The sequence below is a fragment of the Parambassis ranga genome, chromosome 3, assembly GCF_900634625.1.
Source record: "Parambassis ranga chromosome 3, fParRan2.1, whole genome shotgun sequence".
Taxonomy (NCBI): Eukaryota; Metazoa; Chordata; class Actinopteri; family Ambassidae; genus Parambassis; species Parambassis ranga.
The window spans coordinates 14186586-14205035 of NC_041024.1; the positions used below are offsets into that span (position 1 = coordinate 14186586).

Consider the following 18450-nt stretch of genomic DNA (forward strand, 5'->3'; position numbering starts at 1 on the left):
CACTACGCACATGCAGATCCAAAACAAAGTGATCAGGCATCAGGGCCATTTTTGATACCTGTGGTACCTGCAGTCACGTGTCCCCTGTAACTTCAGGAAAATGTTTTCCATGAACATCTCAGTACTCAGTGGCGCGGTTGTGTTTCCTTTAAATCACAATCTACCTCCTCTTATTGGAAACTCCATATCTGATTAAATACTGTAAGTTCTTATCAGATCGGGTATACACACAGCGCAGGCATTAAGGGTGTGACTTTGTAAGTGAAAGGTTGTGTGAAAACTTCATGTATTTTGTGGTATTTCTTTTCCAATGAAACTTAGATGTTGTAAGACAACAACCATAAGGAAACATCAGTCATTACGCACTCTGCCTTTGGCTAAACCGCATTGTTTTATATTGACGTACACATCACATGACAGGAGGAGATCATTTGAAGAAAAAAAGTTAGGAACTATTTGTTGCAGTTTCATCTTAAGTGATTTGAGCCTTTTCTTAGATTTGAGGCGACGGTGAGAGCCTGATTACCATGCTGGCAGGGCGGTGATTGGGACATGAATAATGCATTGCAGTGGGCGGGGCAGGTTTCGGGGTTGACTGTAGTTGCGTGCGTCACGTTGTGGATTGAGACTGAGGAGCAAGGACGCGGTCTGAATGGCTGGCTCTACAGTCAGTGGAGGAAGTTTTAATTCACCGAACACCAGGTAAATACCCTAATCACTTTGAACTTCTTCTGCAAATATGTTGTTTTTCGTGTTTGATTTATGCTTTTGTAACTTTTAAAGGTTGTTCAATCGTCTCTACGAATATGACCTGGATGACTTTATCAACACTTTAGAGTTTGTTGCATGTTTTGTTAAGAGGTCTTTTCTTCTTACCATAATTTAGTCCTGCGTGCATTTTACGCACGCCATGTATTTTAGATTCATGCTCTCTTTAGAACTAAATAATAATACATAATAATCATAATCTATCCTCTATGTTTAAAGAATAATTAAATAATTTCTGTATGAGTTAAAATAATATGCACTTCAACCTCTTAACATTTACTCTGTGTAGACCCAGCAGCCGGTGTTGTGTTTGTGGTAAAACAGTGTTGTGTGTGTGTGTGTGTGTGTGTATATAGCACACCATATATCACTCAGAGTGTGAGGATTCAAATCCATACGGGCCAATGGCCCATCGAGTTTTAGCGTCTACTTTTTGTGTCCTAAGGCTTGATCAGTTAATCTCGCTTGTCTCAGCATGCAGGAGGAATGAGGGAGTCTGGCACAGGCTACACCACTTTGTGCATGCACTTTCATGCATGCCAACACCTTTAAATAAAAAGGTCATTAAGCCATTTTGTGACAATACACTAGCTCAGTTTCAGAGAGCTGTGAGAGCCTCCCATGGGAAAGGTCCCCATGTGTTTACTGTGCTGCTCCTCTGCGATTATTTACCTCCACTGATGTGTGCAAACACATGGTGCTCTGTTGTCCTAGGCTGAAATGCAGAGCAGTCCCCTCCAGAGTATCTGCTGTTTTTTATTATTATTAAGAGGGCCAGAGTAACAGCAAAGGAGACTGGCGTCAACTATGCAAACTGGGCTCAAATCTCAGCCTGGTGCAAGCAACAAGAGGTGACAGAGCACAGCTGGGTTCCCAGGATCGTTGTGACCCTCACCTGACCCTCCGACTTTTCTCCTTTTTTAAACAAGCATTAATGGATATTGATCAGATCCGGATTCATTGTGTGATTGTTAATCCCTGGAACCCTGATGGGAATTCTCCAGATGGTCTTGTCTTAAGTTAAAGATTTCATTTAACTAATTCAGCTCCTCTTTCCACTAATTAACCTGCCTGCAGAGTACATTAAGTCTTTAATATGTGTGTATCTTCAATTACTGAATGAACCCTCCTGTTATAATTCTTCCGTTTCATGCATACAAACTGTTGCACGGTGTTCTTCCTTGAGCAGCTGCTGCGGGTCCATTTGTTCTTTCCTGACATGCAAATTCACAGTTCAGGACAGTTTCTTCTCCCCCAGATGGAGACACAGTTTGACGCAGACATATCTCATTAATCAGTAGATCATTACACATTATCTACCACACACCTTTCTGGGCTGTTAGATTGAGTGGGAGAACATCTGCGTGTCGTTCTACTCTTCCCAAGTGCTTTTGTTTTCAAGTTTCACAGATGGGTCAGTAATTGTATTTGTCATGTTGTGTTATCATAACACGGAGTCTGGCTGTTGCTGTCAGTGCTTGATTTATGGCCTCTGGTCTCAGTGTGTCTTAGATCCTCTCCCTAACATTTGCTCAACAGGCTTCTAAATGTTTCCTGTTGTGAGATGAAAGCTGCAGCAACATTTCTCGAAGGTCAGCCCTGCTCCCTCTCACTCCCACCTCGGCTGGTGGTGGAGTATGGCAAAGGAGATATGCTTACAAGTTGTATGATGGAGCGAGCATGTTAATGTTTGATTGCATCTCGTGATTTGTATACATGTGTTGGTGGCGGTGCTGCATCAGCAACATATCAGGGTTGAAAAAAAGACTCACAATGTGATCATTGTCTTCGTTTCCTGGTGCAAATCTGAATGAGGTTTAGTGAACTGTGCAGAAAGATTGTATCGCTGTCCCGTTGTGGTAAGAAAATCAAATGCACCTGTGATGATCCTTGTTCATTTTAATGTCTTTAGCTGTTATCATACAACACACCAGGATGCCTCACAAAATGTTTTAGGTTGTGTTTCTCCGCCTCATGAGAGGTGTTGACCCTGGACTTGTGCTGTAAACGCCCACATGCAGTAACTTGAACACAGATTCTGATTATGTGACATTACACAGAGGATGGGGAGTGTGTGTTTGGTAAAGACAGACAGCAAATTCCTTGTAGTCTCTCAGAAAGGGCTCAGACAATAGACAAAGCTGAGAATGTCCACTATGGAATAACAAGTGGATCATGGAAAGGACTGGTGGTTAGGAACCTTGTGAAGGTCCTAAAACCATCAGATAGATTTTTTTGTTGATCTTTTTCTCTGATTACTCCTCTTACCGTCTTCCACTTGTTTGACTCCACCAGAACAAGGCATGGCTGGGAAGCCTTTCCAGGCCACCTACATCTGGAAAAGCATCATTTCCAATCTCCGCACTCATGTGGAGGTCAAGCGGCGGCGCCACAAGCTGAAGTCCTACCATGACTGCTTCCTGGGTTCAGAGGCTGTGGATGTGGTGTTGGCACACATCACCCTGAACCGCTTCTTTGGTGATGAGGCTGTGCCCCGTTATAAGGCGGTTCGGCTTTGTCAGGCCTTGATGGACTCAAGGGTATTTGAGCCAGTGGGCAATAAAGTTTTTGGGAAGGAAAAGAAGAGGGCCACGTTTGAGGACAGTAGCTGCAGTTTGTACAGGTTCCTGAGTTCAGCAACCAGCTCCTCATCAGCACTGACAAACACCAACTCCCACTCCACCAGTACCATTGAGAGCGGCTATGACTCACCGAGCATGAACAGGAACAAGAACAGCTATAGTCCATCACGTGAAAGGTACAGACTCATGTCATAACATCATCAGATCTCATCTGTGATTCGCTTTGTTCTCCTTCCTCCTCAGCTAATCCTAAATCCAATGTAGCTTTAGATTGTTTGCCTAGTGAGGCACAAGATGAAGTTCCATCATGCAGTCACGACTTGATATCAGTATCAAGTTTAGTTTGATGATTTTTAGTGACCTTTTTTATTTTTTTACCAATGTGCAAAAATATGAATGAGTAAAAACAATATTACAAATATGAAACAAGCAAACAAACAAAACAAAGAAAAATGAGGCAGGAGAGAGAAGGGAAAACTGGAAAGTTGTTGGGATACTTGACTATCTTTATGACTTTCTTGATGAAGACAAAACAATCATCATAAAGTAACATAAATTATTGCCATTGGTCACTACTACTTTGTTTCCCAAAACATAATTCCCCACATGGTCCACTGAAAGGCTGCTTAAATTTAAGATACCCAGGCTAGCTCTTTCCTTGCTTTTTTCCAGTCTTTGTGCAAAGATAGGTTAATAGTCACCACACATAAATGACAATGACATTAACCACATCATGTGACTATTAGCATCAAAGCATATTTCCAAAATCTAAAAACTAAACTTTTAAACTTTTACATTTTGATTGCCTTTCAGGGAAGGTAATAATCATTTCACATGAAGTTCTAACACATGGCCTCACAGCTCTTTGTTGTTTGCTCCCTTTTGATCTTTTTTTAACCCAACAGAGGACAGGCTTGATGGCTGTAATGGGAGGGAGCGTGTGGCCTGACCGTTTAAACAAGGCTTTTGTCATTTGTAGTCTGAATCATGTCGAATCTGCACAGGAATAATTTAAATGATTGGAAAGAAGCCTTCAAATGTCCTATTCAGTGTCCATCAGAAATAGTTTAATCCTGGAAATTGAGCATTTATTTTGTCTTTTTTTCTGATTAAATGAGCATACTCAACTGTAGCACACTGGTATTGAATCACAGCTACTAGAAAACAGTTTGCACCATCTGTCCATATAATAAGTCCGGTTATTTTTTCTCCAATCATTCCAACTGATTGCTGTTATTATGTGACTCTTCAGACAAGAGGTGCTGAGCCACTCCACCAACTCCCCTGTGAAACCAGACAAATCAGTGGAGGACGTGCTGAGAAACCTCAACCTCAGCTCGACCATCACGCCCCAGATGATCAACCTCGGCCTGTCACAAGAGGGTACGTTTCTCAAGAGACACAAAGGAGTGTGACACAGACACAAAGCAAGTCCCTAAGCATGGTGTTTACCTATATTTGTCACTCGTCTCACAGTTATATTGTGTGATTTCACAGTTGTAGTTGAAGTGTGGCACCAGCAGGCAGTGTACAGACTGTTGCAGCTGATAGAGCTCCCCCTGCTGGAGGACTTGTTAGAGGGCAGAGACGCATCACGGCCCCCACTGCATGGCATGGACAGTGACCCCGACCTGTTGTATACATCAAGCTACCTGGACAGAGAGGTTCTTAAGGCCTTTAGTGAAGCCCAGTAAGTCTTTCATGATTTTATGTTATTTATAAATGATATTAACGTGTGTGTGTTCCATGAGTGCTGGCTTGGTCCTTCTGACTGTATGTTCTATATGACAAATATCCTGAAAACATATAAATGAATAAACTCTCTCTCAGGGATGATGAGTGGATGTCAGGGGCTGTGGACTGTCTGGAGTTTCTTCCTGATGACCGGGTGGTGGAGGTCAGTCGAGGTTTGGCCGGTTGTGCAGACGACCTGCTCCAGTGTAAGAGGCTTCTTTACCAGGTCCTGGCTCAGCATTACGGACACACACAACAGCCACCTCTCCTCAGCAACCTTGTTTTTGATATCCACTCTGGTATCTCAGAATTACTAGGTAAGTAATCAAGTCTCTTAGCAAGTCTCTTACACAGTTCCTGCCAGTTTTATGGAAAGAGGTGTTTATCCTAAACCGTGTATTTGAAGTGTACTTTTTGGTTTATTTTTAGTAAATGGGAAGCAAGAGCAAGCTCTGGAGGCACTGCAGCTGAGCCTGAAGCTGCAGGACTCTCGCAGCAGAGAGGAGCTACGCAGGCTCCTGAAGTTCATGGCCATTGCAGCCAAACCACAGGAAGTTAAACTGCACAAAGAGGTCAGCGCTTGAGTGTGTGTGCATTTTGTGTTGTATCTCCATGTTTGTGTGCATGTTACTTAATGTAAATCTTTTTCTTAGATTGAAAACAGAATGGCAGTGAAAAGATCTTTCTCAAGTGCCATTGTCTACAGCAGCAGACTCTCCAAAGGAAAGGTGGACTTGATGGTTTTGTTTATGATGGATAACCACTGTGATCTGTTCAAAGTAAGTGTTCCCAATTTGCCTCTGTGTGTGCGTGCATGTGTGTAGGAGGGACATAACAATCAACATGTCTACTGAGATTGCCATCTAAGTAATTGAGTGGATGGCCATTGAGATATTTTAGCAGGCTGCCACAAATGAATAACTCAGAAATTTCCAAGAGATTAAATTGAGGCAACTCGTCTCAAGGATTGTTTTTGAAGATGTTTTGCCACTTCTTCAGTTCTGCTACTATTCTGGTTAGGAATCTTTGTTTTTATGTGTTCAGGACCTCTGTGGGTGGATCTTGCAGGAACTTACATGACTAGGATCCCTGTTGTTGGCTAGTGGTCAGTTTACAACCAGAAACCTTGTCCGGGCCATGTGCAGGACTACTTAATGGCCCATCGTTAGGGTTTGAATGGGGGGTGAAACCTGCTAGGAAAGGATTAATAGTCCATGAGTCTAGTTGCCTCGATTTAAACTCTTGAAAACGCCTATGGCCTGGATGAATGAGAGCATCTACAGATAAAGTCAGAAATTGCATTTGTTCTAATGTTCAATATTTAAGTCAAAATAATATGATGCTTCGTCTCCTTTCTGACAGATTCCTGTCTCGTTGCACAAGATGGTCAGTGACAGAGTAATGAATATTGTGAGAGGAAAGGATCCAGATATAATAACAGGTTTGCAGATTTTTCTTGTAGTAAAATCCCTTTCTGTAACTAAAGTAACTTTTTAATTAGTAAAGAAATGTTTGCCTCTTCATCTCTCTTTCCTGCAGGGCCGACATACTGCACAAGAATAAGCACTAAGGCTTATCAAGAAGACACACAAAAAACCACTAAAGAGGAGCTTTTGTCTCTACTGCAGACGGTCCACGAGAACCCCAAACTCTCCTCCAAAGAAAAAAGGCGGCTGCTGGGACAGTTTTATAAAGGCCACCCAGAGGTTTTTGTTCAGTACTTTGGACATAGATTGTCCAGTGTCAACATGTTGTTACAGTGATATTTATTAGTTTTAAATAGCATGTATAATAAAGTAAAGAGGTAGACGTAAGGACAAAAATCTAACCTGATGCATGTGATGTGCAGGATAGTGAATGGATTTGTGTAAATAGTCTAGACTACTGAAAAAAAAGATGTGAATTTTAACTGTGCAGACACTTAATAAGCTACAATATTTAAGGATTTGTTTGGTGCAGGACACTAACATGTCAAGTTTGATTGAGACTGTTACTTTCCAAGAAAGACACAAAGAATGTGTGTTCTACAGACAAGGCACCTTCATTGCTTTATGTATCTGTGGCCAGCGAGGACAATTCTGCATATTGTGCTTGTGCAATAGAAATGGTGTCAGTTCATGTGGTTTCTCATATACAATGTCACGTACAGTGTAGTGCAGCTACATGTGAGCAGCGCTCCAGCGGAAATTTGAAACTGGAAATTTAAAAGTCTGATGTCTGTGGTGAACAGTAAGAGGCATTCATGAAAATCAGCCTGCTGGCTTTTTGCGTGTGTTTTGTGGCAACAAATCAACAAAGCAGATGTTTGTACCTTTGTTGATGTTTTGACTGAAATCCTGTGCTGCATTTTAGTGGCATCTTCAGGGGTTTTGTTTTAAATGAGGTTTATGTAATCCCCGAAATCAGCAGAGGAAATTGCTTCCATACCTTCAGGTGGAAAAAAAGAATTCCCAGACTTGAGAAAAAAACACAAACATTTTGTTTATATTTTGGCAAATCAGTGGTACAATTCAACTGGAAATGTCAGACATTAATATTCATGGTACTGTTTTCAATGGTACAGCATAAAATGTATATTTAACACATCTGGTGGGTCAGTTGATTTGTCCTCTTATCCTGAAAAGTGACCGCAGCGTTTTCTTCTTGCAGATGCATCCTCAGTTTTTTACAGCATCATTTTGAAATCTAATGCTGCCAGTGAGGTTCCCAGTTATGTAAAACATTGGTCACCCATACTGCGTTTCTGTGAAATAATGCTTTATTTCATTGTTTGACTGCTCTCCAGCTGTAGTCAATGAACAGACAACTAAATACCTGATGTGACAGGAAGCAGCTGGTATTAAATACGTGTAGTGTCTAAGTTAGTTATTTTCTCAAACAAGGAGAACTGTCTGGTTAGAACAGCTGCTGCTAAATGCTAAACTACATTTAAGGAAAAACAGAAGGTAGCCTATTATTGTATATTACGTTTACATTGGCCAAAGCAAACAGAAGCAGCCCCTCGGGTTTATTGAGTAAAACAAATCTGCTATCCTTCTTTCACTGTTTGAACAAGGGGTGACTGATCCTTTCAGATCATCGAAGTGTCATCTGGCGCCCCCTACCGGTAAACCCATTAAGAACATGAAGATGTGAGTAAATGTCGTGTCAGTGCTAGAAAAGTTTGGCATGAGAGCAGTTTCAAAGTCAAATAAAACACCAGGTTTGATTTTCCTCTTTTATTGATAGAACAGTGTCTCCTTCAGTTACCTAAAAAAACTTCCACTTTGCCATATCTGTAACATAACAAGGCCAGACCTGAACTGTGAGCCAAAATCAATGGTTGAATTAAAAATTTTGTACAGTATAATGGTCAGTCTTTAAAAAAAAAACAGTTGACAAAACAAAAAAAACACAAAAACACACAGGTGTGCATACTGTATGCATGTTGGTGGGAGAGTGTGTGTGTATGCTTGTTTGACTTCTGTACAGAGGTCAGCGGATATATACTCTGTAGACATGAACATTTATCCTGTATGACCACCTGTTAAGATTACATTCTTGAAAAGGTTCACTGTGTGTTTAAGCTTATCGGATCCTCTTCTGCTGGCGCGCTCGGTAGATGTCGTGTATCGGTGGAGCCACAGCACCTTTGTCATCCTCCTCGTCTGAATCAGCATTAGGCCTCTTGAGTGATTTGGCAATAGCGTGGTTCTCCATGGATCCATTGCCCTCCCCTCCTGCATCAGGCTGTCTACCAGTGATCAGCTCTACAGCAGCATCAACAGCTAAGGGAAGAGGACAAAATAAATCAGGTTGAGCTGGAGGTTTTATTGTCCTATAAAAGGACATACTAAATCCTAAAAAGACAGAAGCTACTTACTCTCAGGAAGTGTGCATCTCCTGAAAGATTCCATGAGCTCCTCCACTTGAACAAAGGGACCCTGTAGCAAGAGAAAAGAAAGAAAACTGCTGCTTACATCTTTTAGTCACTGCCAGTAAATATGAGCTTGATGGCATCCGGCTGCTTCTACTCACAGTGAAGCACGTAGGCGGAGGCAGCAGCTTCATTAAGACAACAGCAGCAGGGGGGACTGGGAAAACTCCACCAGGGACAGGGTGTAAACCTGGAGCTGTAAGGAGAAACATGAGATGAATCTTTTAATGCACTAAGTAGAAGGCGGCAAACATGATCAAAGTAACTGGTTTTGAGGGGAGATCTCGGTCAGCTAAAGACTACGTACGGGCAAGGTGACGTGGCTGGAAAGGGATCATCTGATTGGTGTCTGGTTTGGGGTACTCGGGTTTACGATCCACTTCGTCCTTAAGTGTAGGCACAGAGGGCGCCACCACAGTCTCTGGGAGCAGTGCTGCCAGTTTGGAACGAGACACATCCTACAAACATGCGCCAGGTTAAATATTTGTTCATTTATTTGTTCATATAAACAGCTGGAGCTGTTTAACTGCTGTGGCAACAATGTGTCTAAAAACACACCTTGTACCCAAGAGCCTTGAGTTCACTGGTAGAGCAGGGGTACAGGTCCATGAACTTGTATCTGTCTACAAGCAAGGCTGTTTCTTTGCCCTCATATTCGTCCTTAAAGACGGTGAATCTTCTGCGCTCGACTTTCAGTATACTGGCCAGGTCTCCTATGTTGCTCTCAAAGGCCAGGAACCGAGCCCAGATCTCACTGAGGAACAAGAAAGTGTTAATGTCAATATCTGTGACACAGACACACATCGATGCTGTTTAATCAATACTTGTCATTACCCTGACTTTTCTGGTGATAAGCTTCCTGAGGTGAGGACACGTTCAAACAGCACCCTGGTGTTGTTATCCTCTGGTGACAGAGTGAACCAGTGTTACATGTCAGACATTCTTCATTAAGGAGGTACCCTAAAAAAGACCTCACTGCTTCCTTGTCATCAACAGAATTTTGTTGTAAAGCCCCAAAACCATAATTACGTACCATTAAGGTGTGAGAGGTAATCAATGTACGCAAGTATGTACTCTGGAATGTCTCCATATTTCTTCAAGCCAAGCTCAAAAATCTTAAAGGCCACTGACTTATCCTGTGGAGAGAGACACAGAGTTTAGGCTGAGCTCCATTCATTCAGATCATATACTGAGGTTGTGCTGATGCGTTGCCTTGCTGCAGTAGTATTCCATCAGTGCTGCAGTCACGTAGACATGGTGACGTGTGCGTAGATCCTCTCTGGCTTTTTTGAAGATGGCACGACCTGATTTGATGCCCTCTGCTCTCCTGGCAAACTTCATGTACTGGATGTAGACCAGTGTGGGGTCGATGTCCTCGATTGCCAGCAGTTTGTTGTAGATGCTGTGGACTTTCTCGTACTTCATGCGACTCTGTGAGGACAGCAACAAATGTGGTGACAGGTTCCTGTGCCTTTTACTGTCTGGGTTAAAGCACTGAACACCTAACTACACACCTCTTCATAGTCAGCAAATGAGAAATACAGGAGCATGTTCTTTTTCAGAAGAGTCCCAATGGCACGTTCATAGATGTTTGCTGCCTCGTCGCTGAACAGCTTTGAGTTATTCATATCCTAAAACACAACATTTGGAGAAGGTCAGCCGCAGGTTCAGACAGTATATACAACTGTCGTGATGAGGCTTAATCTCTTACCCCTTTCTCTGCCAGCAGTTTGCTGGACTGCTCCAGGTACTGTGCTGCCTCATACCAAATGTCAGGGTGGTGGCCCAGCACCAGCAGGCACTGCTCATAGGCAAACATCACTACAAAGCAGAACACAGCCACTTACTTGAACGTATATCTTTATAAATACAGTCAGAGCATTTAATCTGTGGAAAGTGCTGAACTATGCCCTCTAGTGGTGGTTCCTATAGGGAAAAAAGTCACAACTGTATCTTTGAATCTTTGAATACAATGACTAATACTAAAGTATATTAAAATAGTATACAAGCTTAATTACTAGTTTTTTGGAAAATAATAATAAAATAAAAATAATAACTAACTAATTTTTTTAATCCAATCTATCAAGTCTGCAGTACATTACTGCATCAATACAAACTTGTCAATCCCCCTACTATCTCAGTCATAGTGTCACCTCTCTTTGTGATGAGAGTCTGGTCTTCTGTGCGTAGTGGGTTGCTTTTTTCCCACTGGATGTACTTCTTCCACATTTCCACCTGCTGTGCCTCCTGTGGGGAGTTCTGAGGTGGTACTGAGGGTGCATTTCTGTCCAGTCCCTTCATCACTGTCTCATACTCCTGAATTATGCAAAGAACACCCATGTTAGTTAACGTAGAAGACACATACACAAACAGATCTTCATATATTTGACGGGTCTTACCTTAGCCACTCTCCTGGCATTCATGTAGTCTCTACTTCGGTCCTCAATCATCTTTTTGGCCAAATGCACATTGATTCCCTGTTCACAGAAGAAACAAGTCAGCCTATTGACATCAGGTTTAAACAGCTCCATGTGTGACACATGGGTAGAAGCTTTGGTGGGTCACTCGCCTCCTCATATTTGCTATAGTCTCTCCAGAGCTGTTCAATGTTGATCATGGGGTTGACACAGCCTCTCTGGTACACCCTCCTCACTGCAGTGATTCGCTGATTCTCTGCGTATGAGCCCACAGCCTCACTAATTAAACACAAAGTCAAAATGTCAATATTAAGAAGTTGGTAAATGCAGGTCAGGAAATCTTAGATCACAGGGATAATACTCACACTCCTTTGAGGAAGTTGATATAATCCACCCAAATCTAAAAAAATAATGAATAGCAGAGACATGATTTTAAAGATACTCATATACACTGACCTCACTCAAAGCAGTTTAGATCTGTGTACCTGATAAGACATAATCTCCATGCCAATTTTATCCAGGGCAAAGTCATAGGCCTGTGCCATCTTCTCTCTGATGGCAAGAAAATGAATGTTAGGTTGTGAATTACACCTAAAGCAATTAGCAACAATGCAGCATGTGGTCTTACTTGTAGCTGGGAAGTTTCCCTTTGGTCTCTCGAACATATGAGAGGTAGCATTTCCACAGGTCGATGTGCAACACTTTCATTAGGCATCTCTGAAACAACTACAAGGGCAAGAATAATACAACAGTAATTGAGAAGCAATCATGGATATATAAGTCAACACTGATGTCCTCCGTCATCTCTGTAAAGAAAAGCTTAGTTAGAGGTGGGAGGGAATTCTTGTTGTTACAGCACAGATGGGCTGCACACTTTAGTTCTTCATTAGTGGCCTACATTTCAGCAAATGCATACAAATTCTAAATTATGTGTTGAAGTGACATTCTGGTGAACTCTCACAGACACATTAATACTGCAATAATATTTATGTTACAGTCATAATTCAAGAGTTAGAATTTAAAATAGTTTCCTCTCACATGATTAATAACAATGTTGTTTTTAAGACCCACTTTACAATAGGATTGAATGGCCACAGTAATACTCTGTATGCATGTTTAAGTGGAAATGAGCTTTAATGTCAGAAATAGCAAGTGTCAAACAATTTTAATGAGCGTGAGGCACACTTACCTTTTCTACTTTGTCATAGTTTTTAGCCTTGATCTGCAAATAAGAGTGTAAATGCAATATTAATTCAAACACCTCCAGTTTAAGGCAGCATGTTCATGCAAATGTGACCACACACACATTCATACATAATTACAAAGATCAACAAAGTGAAATTCACACAAAAATGACAAACTATGTTTAGAAGGGGTTTATTTTCTGTGATTGCGCCACATAACCCAGAAATACACCAATATGTATTACAGCAATGATGCAGAATTTAAATGTAAATTTCAAGAAAAAATACTGGGAAAAAAACAAACTAGAAAAAGAGACCTCTTCTGTTTTCAGCCTCAGGTGTACGTAGTCCCTCGGTAAAAACTGTCCAGTATGGAATTTCTTACGACCTAAAGTTGATGAGTCGAAGCAACAGTTTCAGAGCATCTTCCAGTAAGGCTGGATCACGTCAGTGTAAGCAGCAGTCCAGACCCATGCTGGTAAACCTATACTACCACACCTTGATTTACAAAAATACAGAATATTTTATCTGCAGGTGCCCAAGGTGGTTTAGAGCTGAGAGCTAAGATGAGAAACTCACTTCACCTGTCTACCACTCACTGTAACTGAAAACCACAGCCCACCTGAAGCCTGTATCTACATATGTGCAAAATCCAAAAATGCTACAACTAACCAGTTTTGAACTGTTTTAAAATTAGTGAACGAGTGTTACATGCAATTTATGCAAATCACAGTCTCTTGGTGGTGAATGATTTTTGACACAGAGTAGCTTTTGTCAGTCACCCTCTAGTGTAAGTTTGCTAAAAAATGTAACCTGCACTAATATCAAAGAAACACACTACAGATCTCTAACAATTACAAGACATTGTTAATAGAAAATGGATTTCCCCATCAAAAACCACAATTCATCTAAAAGGCAAGACAATTTGGTGTATAGAATTTATTAAATTAATTGTAACAGATTTGTGTAACAGTCGGTTAAGCACCCCAAAATGTGGCACATTCAGATAATTAACCACCGGTAACTATAAGGAGAATCAGTATTTCCAAGTCAGTAAGTCTGTTCTACAGTTCTCAGTGCTTTTTCATGTGGAACACTGAAACCAATCAGCTGTGTGATGGCAATGAATTATGCCATGATGCTGTGTTTGGCTGGTCTGCTGAGACAGAGAAACTCTCCCTACAGTTAACACCTCTGCTCTGCTTCAAGACTGAGTCTGTGGTGCCAAGACAGAGCTCATGAAGCACAGTCCTGGTAAATTCAAACACTGCAGACAAATCCATAAAAGAAAACACTACACCCTTAATGATTATAAAGCGCACCATCAGTTTACATTGATATAGGGGAAAAAAAACCACACACACACACAAATATCATTACCTCCATAGTTACACAAGCTAGTGAGTAAGGAGACAAAAATGAAGCTGCACTTATTCTCCATCTTAAAGTTTTAATTCAAGTTATAATCATTTAGTCACAACATGTTAAAACTATAGTGTGTGAGTTAACATGAGATACTGCAAGCTGATTTTCTATGGTCCAGCACAAGTGCATACAGGGCAGAATAATAATGCCATCTTTCTGCAGTTAAAACGCAGTGCAGAGGCAGGAGGACCTAACACATTGCATCCAAGAATTAGATCCATCCTATAAAAAAGTATGACCCTAAACTGATCTCAGATATGCATTTTTCTTAGTCACTTTCACATGCAATGATCTTCAAACAAGTAGAAATTAGGAGGAAACTCGTCCTTAAAACAACAGTGGTCCTCAACAGGTTAATTTTTTTTTAATCCTGCATGTGAGCCTTTGCCTTGTGTTTAATGCTGTCAACACCCAGTCTGCATCTGCCTAAACATACACTGACCTGCCGACTTTAGGAAGCCTGATTGAGTTGAATGATTTACAAATAAGCCTTCACAATGTGGAACTATTAGCAATCAACTGCTCAGTGGGTTTGCTCAACTTTTGCAAATGAGGCCTTTTAAAGAATACTGTCACATACAATTGCAGCACTGGTTGTTACTAAATGTACTAAGACGCAGAAATAGAAAGTGGGATTTCTTTTTTTTTTTTAATCTGTAAGACAGGGGTTACAGGATACAGTGTTTACCAGGGGAAAGGCGAGAGCTCAGCTACATACTTACCATAGAAAGCATGTTTACAGGGTTGGGGGGGGGGGGGTGTCTTAGGTGTTTTTATACTATGAATTACAAAACAAGTCATGTTTTACCAACACATGCCTTGGGCTGACATAATACATCTACTTTATAATCCTTAGCAAGAAGGAATAGCCAGGGTGTCATTTTAGCAAGTGGAAACCTATCTACAGACATGCCAAATTCATATGTTAAGATCAGGTTTAAAAAGGTGCTGTGTTAAGGGTTAAAAATATTTAAAAACAATATTTAGCCTTTAAAGAACTAGACTGCTTTATTAATTACTTCTAATAATTATCCTTTCAAAGAAGCACAGCATTTGATTTTCTGTTTGATGCAAAGCTGAGCAATCACTGAGGGTTAAAATAAATGTGACTCTTTCATTATGCAGCTACTTAGAGGGACTAACATGTTAGTAGTTGAATTTGAACACTGATCTTCTACTGGAACATTTAAGGGAAATCATCACATATTTCTGGGGAGACGTTAGTCAGAGAAAGGCTGCATTAATGTGACATATGGTGGGCCAAGGAGAGGATTCTCACATTGAAGCAACTAAACAGCGAGGCTACTAAAACCTCCACAAAGTGGCCTTCAAATCACAGCGTAGACGTAATCCGTTTACAGAAGTGCACACTGGCCTTTTAACTGGGAGCTAAATCTTGTGTGTTTAACAGCAGCTGCATCTGGCAGCTTCAGAGGCATATGGGAGCAGAGCTGTCAGCAAAAAAAATTATGTACAAGGGCATAATAATCATCCTATCACTGGCTGATTGCATCAGAGCAAAGTTTGTTGATGACAGAGGCCACTGGTGTATTGAAGAGGAAAGGGGGAGAAAGGTCTCAAGGAAAAAAGGGGCCACACAATCAATTTTTTTATAAAATTACCCAAAAGAAATGACACAGGAGGCAATAAATAGACACGACAAGTGAATAAAAGGCTAATGCACTCCAATACCATTAAAATAGTTTTAATACTGTTGCAAACCAAACATGCAACAAATGCACTTTACCCCATTTACGTACGGCGCAGAGAATATATTTTTAAATCCTGGGAACATAAACGTTTTGTGAAAAAGAAAGCTATTTTCCCCTTTGGTTGTGTTTAAAGGCACAATTCTTTATAAATTTAAGTACAACCTGGCAGGTCAAGAATTTATATAATTATGTAATTTATATAACTATCAATTTTTTTAATCAGTACCCTTCAATGCTGCTAATAGGCCTGTGATGGAAACTACCCTGTACCATTAATGACACCAATTAAAGTAGCCAGGCGCCGTGATTCAAAACAAGAACTGTGACTTTAAACACCACTGAAGTGAAAGACATTTTGGTTGTGTGAAAATCACATTGTTGATCATGTTAGAAAAATCCCAGCCATGCACACTAAAGGAAGAGAAAATGTATTAACCTCTGCTTCAATGAATAGTTTCCAGAATCTGCCAGAACTTGGGAACTGTGAGACAAGTCGCTCATATGTCTTCCTTGCTTTATCTATGGGTTGGTTCTAAGGAAAGAGAATGCATTTACATTTGACACTATTTAACAAGTGATAAGGTAGTCAAGTAGGGAAAAAAAAGATGCGGAGGTATTTTAACAAGTTATAGCCCCTATCCCCACCCTTTCCCAGTTTCCTTAACCCCAGGAATACAACTCTGTGTCACTAAACCTGTGCTTCTCGAATCAGAATGCTCCATGCGTCAAGGTCATATGGGTTTTCTTCCAACTTCTTCTCTGCCTTCTTCACCTTCTCAGGAATATACTCTGCTGCTGCCTGCAAGGTAAACACAAAACAGGACAAAATGGTTACACCTCTGAGTTGGTTTACAGCACACATAAACAAGGACTCTGAGTGCCATCATAAAGCTTAGGAGTGGATTAATCGATAATTAATGTAAATACCTGGTTACACCCGTTAGAAAGAGTAAGAAATACTACATTTATACAACAATGTAACATTAGCTACTTCGATCTTTGAAGCTGGCGCCACTGTGTGGAATCCAGCAGTGGAATCTGGAGTTTAGTGTGGCCCAACTATTTAAAATAACGACTAATTAGTTACAACTAATAAAGATTAGGTCAACACACGGGTAATACTAACATCATGTTGTACAACTAACCTCTTGTAGCAACAATGGTACATAGTCAACATGGCGTGCGAAAGGAGAAACTAGCATCTTTGCTTAGAAACCCGAATTAAAACACACTCTGTATAGCTCTAATACTAGCTAATACTGGCGTATAATACTGCAAACATAATGCATTGACTAAAGTAGGGCTAACTCGCTTAGATTGCGCGAAATAACACAAAAGCTATGCCGTGCTATCATTTCAGTCACGGTTAGCTAGCCTCTCAGTAGAAAATCATGTAGCTACCTGGTCGGCGGATGGCTCGGTCGACATGGCTGGAGGAGTAATCTAGGATAAAAATGTTTAGTCAGCTGGAATAACACCCAACTTATACCACGATGGCAACTTTTAAAACCACTAAGTAATTGGCATTGCTAAGATAGAATCGATCACATTGCCATCGAGCACTAACTGCTCCACGGCTCGCCGATGTCTTAAAATGGCGTGGATGTGGTGTTCCGCTCTGCCAGCAGCAACAATAAAAACACTTCCGGCCACTAATCCTTCAAAATAAAACGAAAATGTTCAGACATGTGACATGTGGCTGCACAAACAGCGAACGATGACTGTATTTTTTATTTTATTTTTTATTTTTTGCAGTAGGGAGATGGGCTAGAGAGCATGTCCTTTTGTCCATAATACATTAATACTATACCTGCTATATGTTTAACACCAAAAATGTACATTTATGAAAAATAAAAACTTTGGCCAAATATGTTTTTATTGTAGTGTAATGCTGCCAAACATGTGCATTCAGGTGGTACATACACAGCTGCAAACTAACTAATTTTGGTCTCCCAGTGACCATTACGATAATTTCAGGAATATGTTAGGTTATGCTTATGTTTAATTCCAGCCTATAGGGCTGATGTTAGTAGTCTTAAGCAAATTTATGTGTAGCAATGTGCATTCCTCTGTCATTGTTTACTAAAACACAAAATATCCATCAGTAGTACCACAACAAAAGCTTGTTTTTGTACTACACAATGTTGAGTGCTTTGCCGGCCAATAGGGGGCGACATGAGACAGCCACTGAGAGCGCGCGCTTAGAGCTGTTCCACATCCTGAATCCACCCGACTAGACAAGAGCAAAAGAGCACAGAGCAGCTGTGAATCACTGTAAACAAATATTTTTCACCCATAAAAACGCAGGAAGTTATTTTACTAAAACATAGGTTTTTCTACAGTAGCCCATTTTAAATGTGACTGAGGCCTACTGTACTCACATCTAAGGGAAAAACTCTTATTTCATGGGATGGATGAACATGTTACTCCCCTGTTAGAACACTGGTAATAATGGGTTTTGAGTTGTGCATTCCATGGGAAGTGTGCTCTCTATGTGTATTACCATGTGATAAACTTGAGTCCACCATCACACCCCAGCTGTGTTTACTCATGGTAAACTACACTAAACAACAAGTGCTCACACCTGCTTTCCAGCTGACCAGGCCTGTTGGAGTGTTGTCTCTAATTTGGGTGGGGTCGGATAAAAACTGTCAAAGACAAATGCCTTTTAGTGGATTAAATTGCAGCTGGTCTTCTTAGACATTGGTAGCT

At 40.8% G+C, this 18450-nt stretch overlaps 2 protein-coding genes across 2 annotated transcripts; one reads left to right on the forward strand and one right to left on the reverse strand.

The window, feature by feature from the left end:
• The first annotated feature begins 608 nt into the window (after positions 1 to 608).
• depdc7a (DEP domain containing 7, paralog a) lies at positions 609 to 7669 on the forward strand. Its single transcript, XM_028401436.1, has 9 exons — positions 609 to 702; positions 3064 to 3526; positions 4603 to 4733; positions 4848 to 5040; positions 5181 to 5401; positions 5514 to 5656; positions 5738 to 5863; positions 6447 to 6525; positions 6624 to 7669. Exons 2-9 carry the CDS (start codon positions 3072 to 3074, stop codon positions 6845 to 6847), a joined length of 1572 nt encoding a protein of 523 aa, XP_028257237.1. The 5' UTR covers positions 609 to 702; positions 3064 to 3071; the 3' UTR covers positions 6848 to 7669.
• Positions 7670 to 8287: 618 nt separating this feature from the next.
• On the reverse strand, positions 8288 to 17355 carry cstf3 (cleavage stimulation factor, 3' pre-RNA, subunit 3). Its single transcript, XM_028401435.1, has 20 exons — positions 17140 to 17355; positions 16433 to 16537; positions 16175 to 16270; positions 12607 to 12639; positions 12046 to 12143; positions 11903 to 11969; positions 11783 to 11817; positions 11570 to 11696; positions 11400 to 11477; positions 11154 to 11316; positions 10712 to 10821; positions 10515 to 10631; positions 10213 to 10431; positions 10034 to 10136; positions 9835 to 9904; positions 9559 to 9754; positions 9308 to 9458; positions 9102 to 9196; positions 8947 to 9007; positions 8288 to 8851 (listed from the first exon to the last, which is right to left on the reverse strand). The coding sequence occupies exons 1-20, from the start codon at positions 17164 to 17166 to the stop codon at positions 8652 to 8654; spliced, it is 2151 nt and encodes a 716-aa protein (XP_028257236.1). The 5' UTR covers positions 17167 to 17355; the 3' UTR covers positions 8288 to 8651.
• Positions 17356 to 18450: the final 1095 nt, after the last annotated feature.

Coding starts and splice junctions, on each gene's coding strand:
- depdc7a (XM_028401436.1), top strand. CDS start 3,072: ATGGCTGGGAAGCCTTTCCAGGCCACCTACATCTGGAAAAGCATCATT. Junction 3,527..4,602: donor TATAGTCCATCACGTGAAAG/GTACAGACTCAT, acceptor GTGACTCTTCAG/ACAAGAGGTGCTGAGCCACT. Junction 5,657..5,737: donor AAGTTAAACTGCACAAAGAG/GTCAGCGCTTGA, acceptor TCTTTTTCTTAG/ATTGAAAACAGAATGGCAGT.
- cstf3 (XM_028401435.1), bottom strand. CDS start 17,166: ATGTCGACCGAGCCATCCGCCGACCAG. Junction 16,538..17,139: donor CCGAGCCATCCGCCGACCAG/GTAGCTACATGA, acceptor TTTACCTTGCAG/GCAGCAGCAGAGTATATTCC. Junction 9,459..9,558: donor TCAAGGCTCTTGGGTACAAG/GTGTGTTTTTAG, acceptor GCATGTTTGTAG/GATGTGTCTCGTTCCAAACT.